This window comes from Delphinapterus leucas, chromosome 15 (assembly GCF_059928025.1).
Source record: "Delphinapterus leucas isolate spDelLeu-1000000601 "Yukka" chromosome 15, BTC_Dleu_Yukka2, whole genome shotgun sequence".
Lineage (NCBI taxonomy): Eukaryota > Metazoa > Chordata > Mammalia > Artiodactyla > Monodontidae > Delphinapterus > Delphinapterus leucas.
Window position 1 is genome coordinate 395,968 of NC_143143.1, and position 16,438 is coordinate 412,405.

At 50.7% G+C, this 16,438-nt stretch overlaps 1 protein-coding gene across 12 annotated transcripts in view; it reads left to right on the forward strand.

Moving 5' to 3' along the window:
* The first annotated feature begins 11,733 nt into the window (after positions 1-11,733).
* SUN1 (Sad1 and UNC84 domain containing 1) overlaps positions 11,734-16,438 on the forward strand; it is a 51,952-nt gene continuing 47,247 nt past the window's right edge. For 3 of the 12 annotated variants that reach the window (XM_022563461.3, XM_022563464.3, XM_089895474.1), the window contains exon 1: positions 12,304-14,847. In XM_022563461.3, coding sequence (XP_022419169.3) covers positions 14,763-14,847 — 85 coding nt within the window. In that variant the 5' untranslated portion in view covers positions 12,304-14,762. Of the gene's footprint in view, positions 11,818-12,301; positions 15,979-16,438 lie in introns of those variants that run through there. The other 9 variants (XM_089895473.1, XM_089895477.1, XM_030760587.2 and 6 more) reach the window with 7 other exon arrangements.

Consider the following 16,438-nt stretch of genomic DNA (forward strand, 5'->3'; position numbering starts at 1 on the left):
GACGCTCGCTCGGACGCAGCTGACGGAGCTGACGGCCCCGGTCCCGCCGTCGCCGCCCCCCGCCCCGCCCCCCACAGGCGCGCAGCCACCCGTCCCGCCCGCAGCTCCGCGGCCGGCCTCCTTGCGCGCCTCCGGCAGGTGCGCGCCGCCCTTGCCTGAAGAGAAAGTACCACCATCCCCGCGGCCGCTGACGAGCCCTGCATCCATCGCCGGCAGGGGGCCCCGCTCCTCCCGCCCCGCGTCCTAATGGCCTCCATGTCTCCGCCGGGCCCGGCCGCATCCAAGATCGCAGCGGAGCCGCGACTCACGGGCCCTGCCAGCAGTCCTTGAAGCTGACCTTGCGGCGAGGGCGCGGCCGTGTAATCCGGCCTCGGCCAATCCGGGGCGCCGGCGCGGCCTCGGGCCGGACGTGCGCAGAAGTGCCTGCAGCCTTGTGTTCTGGCGGCGGCGGCGGCGGCGGCGGCGGCGGCGGCGGCGGCGGCGGCGGCGGCGGCGGCGGCGGCGGCGGCGGCGGCGGCGGCGGCGGCGGCGGCGGCGGCCCCGATTGGCCGAGTCTGGGTCACGTGGCCCCCGCCGAGTTTCCCCTCCCAGTGCAGCCCTGCGGGAACGCGGCAGGTTGCCGGAGCGGCCCACAGGCGTCGCTGCTCCTGAGTGGCTGGTGGTCCAGTCAGGGCGCGCCGCTGTGGCGGTTGTTATTTTGATGAGAAACGGAGCCAGAACCCTAGTCAAATTGCACCTGCGGTCCAACCACGTCTTTTCAGTTGAGTCTCCGAAACCTGTTTAGCTTAAGCCAGTTTGAGCAGCACGTTCTCTTACTTGCAAGATTAAACGTCAGAGTTGAAACACAAATAGAGATAAATACTGATCAGAACGACCTGGAAAAAAAATGAATTTTTCATGTACTAAGCTTGTGACTTAGTAAGAAAGTCTTCGAGCCGGTAGGGATTGGACTCCCTCCAGTTGGGGCTCCCCTCCCACTGTTCTCCGGCCCCCAGAGATTTGGAAGGGGACCAGGTGCCTGTGAATGGGGGCTCGGGATGCTGACAGGCCGTAGCTTTCGCGGTTGGCAGTTAGCTCATCCTCTTCCGGTGACGCTCTGAGCACAAGCTCTACACCCCAAACACAGCTGGGGAGTACTGACGGGGGCAGCGGGGCGCAGTCCACCGAGAGCCCACCCCACCTGCTGTTAGCAACACCCTTCCTGAAGGGAAGAATAGAGAGCCGGAGAGAACCTGTCTCTGGGTCCGGGGGCGGGAGGAGAGGGCAGGGGTGCCCTTCCTTCTCACCACACCCTCTTCCTTTCTTCGTACCTGGGGCAGAGAGCGCTCCAAGTCAACCAACACGTATACATGGGCTTAAGTGGCTGATTCCAGGGCTAGGGCAGGGAAAGTGCAAGATGAGCCTGGAGTGTCCTGCATCGCCAGAAAGTAAGGAAGTGCTCCAAAAAGGATGGGGACTCAGGAGCCAACCTGAGGGAGCTCCTAGTGGCCAAAGCTGGAACTATATGCGTGGCAAAATTAATAACAATGCTATTTGCTTATGAGTTACAGAGTAATATAAGTATCCACGAGTCCATAGTGATATAAAGAAAGAATAAATAGGGAATTCCCCGGCGCTCCAGGGTTAGTGCTCACTGCCAGGGACCTGGTTCAATCCCTGGTCAGGGAACTAAGATCCCACAAGCCACGCGGTGCGGCCAAAAAGAAAAAAAAAAAAAAAAGAATAAGTGGGGGAGGAAGGACAGCCCTATAAATAATTTTTTTAAGTGTTTAAAGTATAAGACATAACAATGTTAACACTGGGGGAAATGAGACAGAGTACATGGGAAGTCTGTATACTATTTTTGCAAAATACAAGTGGACAAGGGTGAATTTACCACTCTCTTGGACCGGGTGAGCAAGGGACCTTCAGCATCAGGGCTGACCCTTGTGGCTCAGAAAGGCGCGAGCTGGTGAGATGCTGGGATGAATGTGCTTCTGTGGAACCTCAGCTGCCCAACCTGTCTCTACTGGCTTGGCAGGTACCAATGCCCTGAGCAGGGACAAACTTGGCAAGTTGAAGAAACAGCAAGGAGACAAGTCAGGGAGCTTACGAACGATCGAGAGGAAGACGGTAGGAGGCAAGATTGGACAGACGGCAAGAGTCAGACGTCAGGGCCACATCAGGTGAGGGTAGGGAACACATTCTCACTTACCCTTTCACGTCTCCTCCCACCTCCATTTATTATAATTATATTATTCTTGTAGGTTTTCCTCGAGTACCTGTGTGGCGTTAAACAATATACAATCCTTAAACCTTTATACCTTGTCCCGCCAGCTTTGGACGGTATCGCTATCCTTTCCCCCAATGGAAGACAGGAGTCCTGTCCTTTCCTCTGCCTCTCCGCCTTCCACCCACCTCCCAACTCCCATCACCCAGACTTTTACTTGTACATTGTCAAGATTGCTCTTTACAGCTAGAACAGATTGAAAATGCTTTTTCATGCTTTGCTTCTAGATTGTAGAAGCCCCCAGAGCCTGCCCTTTTCCCTGCAGCTGTCTGTCTCAGAGCCCCTGGCCTCTTTGCTGCTCAGGCCCGCTGCCCGGCCGTCACTGCGGACGTCACCCATGGCCCACTGGTCCCGTGCTTTTCCTGTTCTTGGTTTCTGGCTTCGTATGCTGAAGTATATTATAAGCACATCCTCGGAAAGGGATGTCTTTGCATATGTAAAAAGGCCTTTCATTTGCATTCATAACTTGGCATCGGTTTCTAGATTCCAAATTTTTCCTCAGGATTTTGAAGGCACAGCTCTGGAGGAGTCACTGGAATTTTATCTCCAGATGCTTTTAAGATGTCTCTTCATCCCTAATACTCTGAAATTTCACAAGAACAAGTCTAGACGGGGATTTCTTTTTCATTCACCCTGATCTGTGCTTGAGGGGCCCTTTCATTTTCTACAATTTTTTGTTTGTTTCTTTGTTTTTAAGAACTTTCTCTCTGTTTGCTCTGTTTTCTCTATTCTCTAATTCTGGAACTTCTGTGTACATGAAGTTGAACATCCTGGACCACCCTCCACAGCTCCATCATTTCTCATCTATTTTCTTAGTATTCTATTGACCTTTTGATTTTCACCATTTACTTTTTAAGTCTCTGGGTTTTGTTGTTGTTGTTTTTCGCTGCGTTGGGTCTTTGTTGCTGCACGCGGGCTTTCTCTAGTTGCAGCGAGAGGGGGCTACTCTTCGTTGTGGCGCACGGGCTTAGTTGCTCTGTGGCACATGGGATCTTCCTGGACCAGGGATCCACCTCGTGTCCCCTGCATTGGCATGCAGATTCTGATCCACACTGCACCACCCAGGGAAGTCCCAAGTCTCTTTTTCTTTAAATGAATTTTATTCAGATTTAATTTACATACAATGAAATGGTCCCATTTTAAGTGTATATTTTGCTGAGTTTTGACAAATATATACAGTTGTGCAATTACCATCACAATCAAGATATAGAATATTTCCATTACCCCCCAAAGTTGTTCTGGTCCCCTTCCCAGTCAAACCCCACTCCACAGCCAGGCCCTGGGCAGCCACTGATCTGCCTTCTGACATTACAGATTACAATGTCATTTCTCTATTGTCATGCTCAACACAGTGCTTTTGAGACTTAGCCACGCTTTTGCATGTATCAGTTATTCATTCCATTTTTATTGCTGAGTCGTGTTCCATTGTATCACAACCTTTTATCTGTTCATCAGTTGAGGGACGTTTGGGTGCTTCCTGTTCAGTTTTGAATAATGCTGCTAGAAACGTTCGTGTGCAAGTCTCTGCGTGGACATACGTCTTCATTTTGCCTGCGCGAATGCCGAGGGGTGGAATCGCTGGATGGCATAAAAAGTGTAGGCTTAGCTATATTATAAACTGCTGATCTGTTTTCCAGAGTCGTTGTAACATTTGACGGTCCCACCAGAAATGTATGAGAGTTCCATTCGCTCTGAATCTTTCCCATCGCTCGGCGTGGTCAGATCTTACTTGGTTATTCCAGCTAACTCAGTTTCCTTGACAGGCCTCTCTCCTAAATAGAAAGGTTGACGGGAGTATCCTGTCCAAGGGTGAGGGTTACCAGGTGCCGGACCGACGAAGGAATTCCTTGGGGAGCCCCGCCCCACCCTAAAAGCACCAAGCAGTTTGCTTGATTTGTTTGGAGAAGAGAAATCTGGCTTCTGGACCAGGGAGCCAGGCCAGCTGCCAGTTGCTCTGCGGCCTGCGTTTGGGAGGGAACAGTTGTTCAACCCAGAGCTCTGGTTAATCCCCGGTGTCAGCCCCACCCCGAAGCTGAGCCTCTGAGACCAGGACAGACAAGCCCCCCGCCTCTGCCCAGGCCACCCCCAGCCCCTTCCCCACCCCCGTGCCTATTCTGGGATGCTGCTTCCTCCGCCACTCTTCTAACTGCTTTTCTCCTTGCCCAGATTTGCTGAATGCTCTCATCTACTGACGTCTCCCATCCCCACCCACCTCCTTTCTGTGCTTCTCCACTAATCCTTTCAAGGAAGCCTTAGGTGAGAAGAGGAGAAGCTGCCTGTGCTCAGTTCTCCTCTGCACTGAGAGCTTGACTTCTGTCTGTGGGCGGAGAAGAGTGTCCACAGGCATCCTAGGTGGAGAAGCAGGCTGCAAAGTGGCACATACGGGGCGCACTTCTGTAAAAATGTACGCATGTGTACACAGAAAGTGACAGAACAGACATAAAACTATTTACAAAAGTTAGCTCTGGGTGATGGGATTAGAGTGATCTGTGGGTTTAAAAAATTTTTTTTAATACTTTCTTATGTTTTCTAAACTGCAGTTATGAGTGTGGCAGTTTGCATAGCGGCTAAAGCCTCAGGCTGTGGGGTTGCACAGATCTGGATACGGACTTTCAGATGGAGGGGGTGAAGGCACAGGTGGGGACTGACCTCGAGTCCCTGACGTGACAGGAAAGTTCTTGTAGACCAGCCGCAACTTTTTGTCTCTCCAAAGCCACAGATGGTCAGTAAGCGCTGTCGGAGCTTGGGGACGCATTGTCCCTTCACGCCCTGTGGAGCTGAGTAAAGTGACATTTCTGCATTCTGAGACTGGAACTAAGGTTTTGCTAAGAGATGTGTCTCCTGCCCTGACAGCGTAGAGCTGACCCTTCAGATCTCACCCCAATGAGACCCATGCGATCCCGGCAACGAAACACTGTTCTTCCAGCTCTTAGCTGCTTTGATTGGAAGAAAGGAGTTTCAAATCGCCTTCTTGATGTCTGTGAAGAGTTTAATGAGACTGCAGAATACATAAAACAAAGATTGTCATGATCTTGTCCACAAACTCAACTGTGCTCATCCGTCTGCGTGTTTGGTGCCAGCGCAAAGGTAAATTCTGGCAGACTCAGTCAGTGATCTTCTCACCAAAGAAATGAACAGACCTTAGCTGCTAAATGTCCTCCAGCCCCTACACACAACTCTGCCCGTAAAGGTGAGATCTGCTTACCTGCAATGTTGGGCTTTTCATAAGGCAAGTTTGGGTCACCTTTCACTTTTCTCTGAATATGCAGAAGCAAGGAGACTTCTGACCATAGAAACGGAAGCAGAAGCCTCTAGATACTTCCTACAAGATACCTGTCATTGTTGGCGGTCATAGAAAAGATGCGCACATGCTGGTTGCCGTCAAAGCCTATCTCTCACAGTGCGGGAAAGGAGTGCCGTCCTCTAGTCTGGAAATACAGCAGGGATGAGAACGGACTCAGGGCCTACAGGAAGACAGAGGTTCATATGCTTTTCTCCAGCCGGTTGGAGGGTCTTTGAAGAGGCCACAAGTGGATGAACTGGCTGCACCTGGTTGTGTGATGGTCTGTGTAGATTGTGACAGTGACTCACCACAGGCAGAAACACTCACCGTATGACAATAGAAATGCTTCAGAACTCAGAAGAATCCCACTTTGGATTCAAATCTCAGTTACCTCTGTCTTACAGCCACATCCCCAAGAAGGAGAAGTTTACCTTGCGGTGACTTCCAATACACTTCGGGGCATTTAAGAATGGACATTTGAGACGTGGAAGCCTGTGTGATAAACTCACAGATGCAAAGGACCTGATGCATAAACAGCCGGTCACCAGCATATGTCTGCGGCCACCAGGAGGGTGGGCACCTTTTGAGAACGGGAACAGGTCCCCACAAGTCTAAGCCCGGGTGCTGTCAGGACGTCGTCATCACATGGATGACGCTGGGAGTCCGGGTGTTGTGGCTTCAGGAGAACAGGGCTGCCAGTCAGCGTGAAGTGTACGTCTCTCTGCGTCCCATTTCCTGCTGCATGAAAGAAGGGCGTCCCCAAACTTCAGAGAAGTGTCGTCAGAGAGGGACAGGAGGAGGGACAGCGTCCTACTCACCACGACAGAAAGATCCATGTCATGGTCCAATTGATTAGTCCTATCGTGTTTGCAACCTCCTTTTAAAAAGTCTCGCATTAAAACAGATCCATGGGAATTCCCTGGTGGTCCAGCGGTTAGGGCTCCAAGCTTTCACTGCCAGGGCCCAGAGTCAATCCCTGGTCGGGGAACTAAGATCCCACAAGCCACGTGGTGCAGCCAAAAAAAAAACCACAACAAACCACACAGATCCAAATACTGATAAACATACCGACCTGAGTGAATCTCCAGGGAATCGTGCCGAGTTTAAAAAGCCAGCCTCAAAAGTTGACATACTGTATGATACCATTTATACAACAATGTTTACAAAATATTTACTGATTGATTGATTGATTTGGCTGTGCCGGGTCTTACTTGCGGCATGTCGGATATTTATTGCAGCGTGTGGTACCTTTAGTTGCAGCATGTGGGCTCTTAGTTGTGGCATGCATGTAGGATCTGGTTCCCTGACCAGGGATCAAACCCGGGCCCCCTGCATTTGGCGTGTGGAGTCTTAACCACTGGACCAGCAGGGAAGTCCTTATACAACATTTCTGAAATGACAAAACTTTAGGAAAAGATGGCAGGCTAGTGGTTTCCAGGGGCTAAGGACAGGCGGTGGAAAGGAGTGGGGGCTGCAGAGGGCACAGGAGAGATCCCTGGGGAGCTGAGACCTCCCAGCATCTTCACGCCCAGTTACACGAGTCTGGACACCTGTGCCCCATGTTGGGAGCAGCCTTCACTCTGGCCCATCCGGTTCCTGGGTCACTATTTGCATGCTGCCCTTTCCCCTTGGAACGGGTTAAAGCCCCCAAGCAGGTGGGTTTTGTAATCAGTGGGAGGATTTCATCCACAGGAGGTACCTCGGGGAGGCTGCTTTCCAGATGCCACAAAACTGTACTAAAATTCACATAACATTTACCAACTTAACCATTTCTCAGTGTCCAGTTTAGGGGTATTAAGAATATTCACATTGTTGTGCAAGGTCACCACTGTCCGTCTCCAGAACTTTCTCATCTTCCCAAACTGAGACTCTGTCCCCATTAAACACTAACCCCCAACCCCCTCCTCCAGGCCCTGGTGCCCACCCTCCTCCTTTCTGTCTCTGTGACCCTGACTGCTCCAGGGACCCTCCCCCTGAGCTTGCTTGGGCCGTCCACGTGCCCGCCAATACTCGGTGTTGTCCACTCTGATTGTTGCCAATCTGATGGGGGTAGAGTGGTATGGAATTACTTGAATTTGCATTTCTCTGATTACTAATGGGCTGAAGCAACTCTTTATTATATTCTTGTCCTGCATTTAAGTTTCTTTTTCAGTGGATTGCCTGTTCCCATCCTTTGCCCATTTTCCTATTGCATTCCTCTTTTTCTTGTTGATTTGTAGGAGCTTCTTGTATATTCTAAACAGTAACTCCTTGTCTTTTAAAGATGGCAGATATCTTCTGACCTGTCATTTGTCTGCTGGCTTGTTTGCGGTATCTTTATTGAGCAGACATCTTTCATTTTGATGTAATCAGATCCATCAATGTTTCATCATAAGGTCTGTGCTTTTGAGGTTTGTTTTAAGAAATCCTTCCCCGCCCCTGGGAAACAGAGCCTCCTTCATTATCTTCTTTTGACATCGTAGTGTTCCTTTTTTTTTTTTAATTTAATTTTTTTATTTGTTTAATTTTTGGCTGCGTTGGGTCTTTGTTGCTGCACGAAGACTTTCTTTTGTTGCGGAGCACGGGCTCTAGGTGTGCGTGCTTCAGTAGTTGTGGCGCCCGGGCTTAGTTGCTCCGCGGCACGTGGGATCTTCCCGCACCAGGGCTCGAACTCGCGTCCCTTGCATTGGCAGGCGGATTCTCAACCACTGCGCCACCAGGGAAGCCCCCCTAGTGTTCCTTTTCATTTAGGTGGTCATTCATCTGGAATCTAGTCTTATTTCTTTAAAAATAAAATTTCAATGAGAAAACGGCAAAATATTAGTAGTTGTTAATTTAGGACAGTGGAGTCAGTGTGCATATTACTGTACTTTTTCCATAGTTTAACATTTCTAAACTTCTAAAATTTCTAAAAATTTCTTAGTATTTTGTGCAAAATACAGGTAAAGTCAAATAAGAAAACAATTTACGAAGCCCCACTTGGATAGAATCACTGGCAATTTTCTGTGCTGTGTGTGTGTGTGTGTGTGTCTATACACACATGGAATCATATAGAACCTACATTTTTCAGTTAACAGCTTGTCATTTCCTGAGTACATTTCATGCCCCGTCTCTGCACATATGACACTGTGAGCGCTGTTTTCTTTTTCAAGGAAAACTAGCTTTGTTCTTGGAGTTATCTCTTCCCTCCCGTGATCTAACTCCATAAGACATCAGGCTCCAGGTTAGCTTCCTGCACTGCGATTGTCTCACTCCAACTACCTGTCACCTGAAGAATTCTTTTGTTTTTCCATCTAGAAAGCAGTGTTTCCACCCATTTTGCTTTCTTGAATAGTGAATTCTCACTCTGTAAGCATAAGACACACGCACAAACACACGTATCTGTTACGCAAGTCTCTTCCTGCTGGAAAGCAGGCGTGTCAGGTGGGCAGCAAACTTGATTTTCATCGGTGGATCCCAACACCTACTAAGTATGGGGCACACAGTAGGCATGCAGTAAACATATGTTAAATTAATGCAGTTCCACTAAGAAGAAAGACTGGGAGTAAGTGCCCAAGAAGCTGTCCAGGTGAGCACGCTGGGGTCGAAGTCAAGGGGCACAGCTGGGCACGGGTGGGCACAGGCGGGGAAGACCTCGTGGAGTAGGACCACAGCAAGAGGGAGACGGAAGGTGGAAAGCATAAGCGCCGGGGCCGGCACGGCGAGGGGAGGGAAGACTCCCAACGCCCACGACGGCGCCTATGGGGAAGTCTCTTCCTGCTCGGGCCTCGGCCTCCAGAGGAGCAGGGCTGGCTGTTCTCCAGGTGTCTGTGGCTGTGCTGAAGGGCCCGGAGCAGCTGCAGTGCCAGGTGAACTCGTTCATACCCACCCACCGGTACAGACCGATACCAACCAGCTGAAGCCGGCCGAAGCCAGCACAAACGAGATGGAAGTAGTCAGGGTGGGCGCAGTCCCTCCAGAGAAGACCTCCAGGCCTCACCTGAGTCGGCACCAGGGGGGTCTGTCCCTGTTGCAGCCTCTTTCCCCGCAGGTGGAGGAGACACGAGCAGGGAGGGTCATGGGTTTCCTCCCATCCCTGTGTGCTAGAGGTGGGGGGCTGTCAGCTACTGCTTCCTCCATCAGGGCATCTTGTCCTGCTTGTTTCCTCTTGCTGGTGAGTGTTCTAAGGGCCTGTTTCTGTTGTTTTTTTGCCAGGGACATTTCCCCGTTCCCCGTGTCCCCCCGTGTCCCCCCGCCCCCGCCGGCTGCTCCCCACTCCTCAGCCTGGAGGCCTAAATGGTGAGCCCAGCCTTGGTGCTCACCTCCACCAAGGCTGAGAGGCATTCAGATTCCGGATTCTGAGCTGGGGCGGGAGCGGGTGGGGCTGAAGTGATTTGAGAGGCTGCTGGGCTTGCCTCGCACCAACACGGGCCCAGGATGGGAAGCACGGGCTTCTACTCTCAAAAGCTTTTTCGTGCCTTTCCCGATGCTGCCTGCACATCCTCTGCTGTTCCTCTCAAACCTGGCGGGACCCTCAGGATTTCGTGAGCTTCCTTTCATCATGTACTGGAGGTCCCATGGAGCCCCGCCAGTATCTCATCCCCTCCTTTGGCCTTATGGCATGTGGCTTTGCACCCTTCCCTGTTCGTTGTTGCCGGTGAAATATCTTTTCTTCTTTTAAGCTGGTCTTGGTCATTTCGTAATTATCGGAAGAAGATTGCTTCTGTGACCTGCCTTCCGTGTGGAATCCTTACCCAGAAGTGTCCGCGGATGTCTACACTGCTGTCCACTAGAAACACCATGAGTGCCACCTATGAAATCTCACATTTTCTAGTAGCTGCATTAAAAATGCAGAGAGAAACAGATGAAATTAATTTGATAATGTTTTATTTAACCAACATATCCAAAATATTACAACTTAACACATAAGCAATATTTTAAAATATTAGTGAGGCATTTTACCTTCTTTTTCATACTTAGTCTTCAAAATTCTGTTTTATACACACACAGCTCACCTCAGTTCAGGCTAGCCACGTTTCCAGTGATCAACAGTTACACGTGGCCAGTAGCTACTACAGACAACACGGGCCTAGACTTAATCCAGATCTTTATTCTCCTCAGTCCACCCCCCGCCCTCCCAGGCAACACTCAAAAAACACAACCTTCTCTCCTCTTTCTGCCCGTGCTCTTGTTGAACACCTACCCTGCTTATGAAACACCTACCGGCATCTGTAAAATTTATACCAGGGATGAGGCTTCCTACAAGCTCAGCTAAAGACACAGCCCCTCTGCTGTGAGTTAATAAAGAGAAGAAAAAGGCTATCCTTTTTCTTCCTAAACCCTACGAGGACAGCCAGCTAACATTGCATTAGTCCACTGCCATTACCGTAATAAATATGTTCTCATTAAAATGGCCCACGCAACTGGATTTTCCTTTTCAGCCCTGGAAGTCTTTTCCTGAGCAGGCAATGTGGTAGGCTCTTCCCGCCCTCACCGGCCCCCTAACCCGCTGGAGCCGCGTTTCCTCTTTTGTAAAGTAGGATCATAATAGCTTCTTTATCTACCTGGCAAGTCGGTTGTGAAACTTAAAGAGATAGTAAAGGGCAGGGCTCAGCCACTGCAAAACCCCACCCAAAAGTGGCCTGTTGTTATCTGTGTGGTCCGTGGACGGAGAAGCCTGCAGGTCAGGAAGGCGCAGGTGTCCTCGGCAGGCCCCGGGGCAGCAGCCGGAGGGCCCAGCTCCGCCACGTTCCGCCTCGGAGGAGCGCACCTGCGGCCCGGCGCGCACACCTGGGGAAGCGGGCGGAGCTCGGAGACCGCACAGTTACTGGGTGTGGGGGGCAGGGGCTCGAGGACAGCCACGGAGCGCAGGGACGGGTGTTGCAGGGATGGCGGCCACGGCGCGGGACGGCCTGGCTCTTGCCGGCCGAGACCCAGGTCCTCCTGAGACCGGGGTCCTCCTCTGGACAGAGACCCTCCCTGAGACCGGAGCCCCTCCGCCCCTCCTCCCGGCTCTCTCGCCCCGCCCCCTCCGCGCCGCGCACCGCCTCTGAGCCCCGCCCATTTCCCCGCCCCACGGCTCGGCAACAGTTCTCGATTGGCTGGGCGCCTAGGTAGGCCGCCTCCGCATTGGCCGAGGAGCTTCGAGTGGCGCGCCCGTGATTGGTGGACGTCCGCGTTTCTCCCAGGCGCGGCGCGCGATTGGCTGGCAGAGGCACAGTCTGCGGGGCCTGGGCGGTGCAGACGAGGCCTCAGGCGGAGGCTGCTGCGGGGGGGCGGCGACGGCGGCGGTGGCGGCGCCAGGCAGGTGAGCTGCAGCCGGGGGTCGGGGCGGGGGTCCGGGCGGAGTGGGGCCGGGGCCCGGGCGTCCCTCGTGGCGGGCGCGGGTGGGGGTGGGCTGCGGTCCCCGCTAGGGCCGCCAACGGCCGCGGCGCTTCAGCCCCGCTGCCCCCGCGCCCCCTCTCAGCCTGGCATCGCCGCCCCGGCGCCTCAGTCCCCTCCCCCTCAGCCCGCTCCTCCTCAGTCCGCTGGCCCCAGGCGCCCTCTGCCTCACCCGGTCCTTCTTGAGCGCCCCCTCCCCAACCCGGCGCGCCCCCGTCAGCTCCCCTCCCCCCACCACGGCGCCTCCTCCCCGGCCCGCCGACCCCCGCCTGCCAGCACCCGGCGCGGCCCCGGGGCGCCGCACCCCACGCCGGCTGCCCGGCTCGCGTGCCCGGGCTCGGCGCTCTGCCCGGGGGTCGCGCGTGCCGGCCGCTGCCCGCGGAGGCCGCTGACGTCGGGCGGGGCCAGCTCGGTGCCGGGTCCTGTGCCAGGTCCTCCGTGCACTACCCGTTCCCTCGCTCCGCCCTCCCAGCTCGGAAACGTGAGCGGTTCGGGTCTGTTTTCGTCCATTTCGCTGGACGCTTCAGAGTTCCTTTAAGTCTGGAAACGCGGGACGGTTGGGTAGTTCTGGGGAATTTTCTGTTTATTTGGTTTGACAATTCTCTCTTTTTTCTTAATCTCCTCCCACTTTCCAGCTTTGTCTTCTTGTTCGACTTTCTAGATTCTTCAGTTTTGTAACTTATGTGTTGGGCGTTTTATTTGGGCCATCAAATTTTAAATTTTCCAGAGGTTTTTGGTGGTTATTGTTTTTCCTCTAAAATTTAGTAACACGTTCTTGTTTCTGAATGCCGTGGCGTCGCAGTCTCCGTCCGTGGCCTAAGTGTTCGCTGGCGTGAGTCCGCCTGTCCTGAAGCGTCGGGTGATCTTGCTTGAACTCGCATAGCTGAGAGCGGGACCCTGCCCAGCGCTTCGGAAGTTCTCTGCGCCTGCGCTGGTCCTGTCACTGTTGGCTAGGAAAACGGGTGGGGTTACCTCGAGGGACGCTCAGTGTCATCGTCTTTAGGTCTTTTACTGGACTTGTTAGATTCCCAAAGATGGGCTTTCCAGCCTCCTGCCTCGTTGTAGAAGTCAGGTAGAAGAGTGGGGCTGTGGCCTCCCCAAATTAGCAGGGAAGTGCTCACTTATCCCCCTTTACAGGAAGGCATTCTAGAACTCAGCTATGCCTCTTACCCTCTGGTCTAGAGAGCCCTTGGCTTTATGCCCCAGTCTTTGTTCGGGGCAGGCAGGAAGGGGATCCATGCAGAGTAGCTAACTGCTTTCTTTTTAATTGTGGTAAAAATACACAATATAAAATTTACCTTTTTAACCTGTACTGTTCCTTGGCATTAAGTATGTTCACAGTGCTGTGCAACCATCCCCACTATCTAGTTGCACAACTCTTTTTTATCACCCTGAATGGAAACCCTTTTCCCATTAGCAGTCGCTCCCCATTATCCGCTGCTCCTAGCCTCTGGCAACAGCTAGTCTTTCTTCTGTCTCTGTGAATGTGCCTGTTGATTTTTTATGTAAATGGATTCATACAGTATGTGGCCTTTTGTGTTGACTTTTTTCACTTAGCACAGTGTTTTCAAGGTTTATCCATGTTGTAGTGTGTGTCAGAGCTTCATTTTTCTTTACAACTGAATAATATTCCATTGTATGAATATATTCCAATTTGCTTATCCATTCATCTGTTAATGGACATTTGAGTTGTTTCCACTTTTTGCCTATTATGAGTAATGCTGCTATGAACATTTGTATACAGGTTTTGTTTGAGCACCTGTTTTCATTCTTGCTCTATATCTTGATAACTAGGAGTGGAATTGCAGGTCACGTGGTAATTCTAGGTTTAACGTATAGAGGAACCGCCAAACTGTTTTCCACAGCAGCTGCACCGTTTTACATTCCCACCAACAGTGTGAGAGGGTCCCGATTTCTCCATATCCTCTCCAACACTTATTTTCCATTTCGTTTTATTATGGCCATCCTAGTGGTTGTGAGGTGGTGTCTCATTTTGATTTTGATTTGCATTTCCTTAATGACTGATGATGTTGAGCAACTTTTTATGTACTTGTTGGCCATTTATATATCTTTGGAGAAATGTCCATTCCAGTCCATCGTCCATTTTTGTTTGTTTGTTTGTTTTGTTGTTGTTGTTTTGCGGTACGCGGGCCTCTCACTGTTGTGGCCCCTCCCATTGCGGAGCACAGGCTCCGGACGCGCAGGCCCAGCGACCATGGCTCACAGGCCCAGCCACTCCGCGGCATGTGGGATCCTCCCAGACCGGGGCACGAACCCATGTTCCCTGCATTGGGAGGCAGACTCTTAACCACTGTGCCACCAGGGAAGTCCTTCCTTTCCAGTTGGGATGCCATCTATTTCTTTTTCTTGCCTAATTGCTCTGGCTAGAGTTCCAGTACAATCTTGAATAGAAGTGGTGAAAGCAATGTCTTTGTTTTGTTTCTGATTTTAGGGGAAAGCTTTCAGCTTTTCACCGTTGACTGTGGTGTTAGCTGTGGGTTTTAGTAAATGCCCTTGCCTGATTGAGGAAGTTCTCTTCTATTTCTAGTTTGTTGAATGTTTTTGTCATGAAAGAGTTGGATTTTAACAGGTGCTTTTCCTGTACCAGTTGAGATGATCACATCTGCTTCTTAAACAGACTTTAATCATTTGACTCCTCCTGTGTTTTGATTCCACTCTACATCCTTGCTCCCAGGTGTTCACAGGTGTCACTGTCTTAAGCCTTTGGGGTTCTGTGATGAAAATTGGGTTATTTCTAAGTGTTCCTCATTGCAGGCTTATCAGCTTTTTCTGGCCTAAGTCAGTTTTCATTCATCCATTTGCTTTCTAGTTTTTGAGTTTCTTGCTTTTGTTTTTTCTCCCTTTCAGTAAATGCCAGGCACTTTTGGTAGAGGTGGTGATAGGATGAAACCATCCTTCAGCATTGCAGCACCTGCCCTGAGCTCAATATTTCAAGGTGAGGTGAGAGCCCAGGGAATTGCAGGGCATTTCGTAGGGCCCAGTGTCAGGCTAAGTGTCCTGAGCACATCCCAAATTTGAGCACCCACATTGGGGTTTGCAGGGCAGTGGGAACAAGACAGTGATGCCAGCCAAGCACAAGTGGTGTTGCTGTGAATATTTTGGTGGGTAGTTATGCTCAATGCCACCTGCAGGAAGTTTGCAGTATTATTTTGTTGACTGAAAACACCTTCATCTTCTTCCTCCTCTTCTTCCTAAATTTGGAACTCATTGCTATTTTTGGACAGCTTAGGCCACTCGATTTCCAGTTAGGAGAGACTAGGCTTGCTGCATTTGAAACTGTTTACTTCCTTTGGGCCAAAATAAGCTTAGGGTTGATAGAGGGAAAGTACAGACCATGATGTTGCTGTTTATTATAATCACATGTTGTAATTGACTCTACTTCATTAAGTGACTTGTGTGATTCATTAGTCAGTTTTGTAGTTTGAATCATATCTGTAATAGTGCTTGTTAGTTGGCTGCTTTGTTTTTCATTTAGTCGCATAGGGGCATTCAGTGAATGGTCACTGGCTGCGAATTTTAGTTGAAGAGCTGAGAATCATGTGACAGACGGGTTTTTGACATTTGTGCGGAATAAAACTGCAGGTGCCAGACTTCAGTAGTGTGAGAGTGATTAAGTGTAGATCAGTGATTCCCACTGGGGCATGAGGGGCTCCCCAGGGGCATGTATGGCTTGAAAACAAAGCAGTGCTCTGCCTAGTTGCTTTGGTCTTAAGTCATTCTACTTGCTTTATTTGATCTTTATTTAACATTATTGGAAGATGGGAACTATATGTAGAATATGAAAAACGTCAATTTAAAGGTTTCTTTACTTGCTATTTATGCTACAAACCTTTTTAGTACTGGAGAGTGCTCACTTTTAGCCTGGTACTTACATGTGGGAGGACAGAGCATTAAAGGGTGATCTCAGAAATGGTGTGGATTAACTGTTTACATTTATAGTAGAAATAAAATCCTGTAATTGTTGTTTCTGATTGTTCCCAGTTTTAGTTGGAAATGAAACAGAGTGGACGCCACTGTTCTGATTAGATGAGGAAACGTAAGAAGTGCTTCAAATTCATTAGAAGGAGTAAGGAGGCCAAATACGTGGGACCCTCACTGATCGTCACGAATTCATCTAGCATTTGGGGCATGGTTTTTCCAGGACGTTGTCAGACGTGGAGCGACAGAGGGATGAGGGGAACCCAAGAATATTTTTGGGTTGAAGGCAAAGCAACATGATAGCAATGAGTTCTCCCATTTCTCTGGGCACCTATGAGATGTTCATTGGTTCTGCAAGTCAGGGTTAGCAGCTACGCTCAGAGAGTTCATGGTCTAGTTGGAGAGAAAGACTCTTTAATAAACAAATATTACAATTTCTGTTAAGTGGTAAATGCCAGGGAGCACTAAAATTGGCACCTAACTTGGATATGTGGGTTGGGGGCATCCAGGAGAGCTTCCTGGAGGTGGTATCTCAGGTATAGCCTAAGGATGAGTAGAAGTTAGCTGGGAGTGATTGGGGTGGAAAGAGAACAAGGGATTGGGGAATC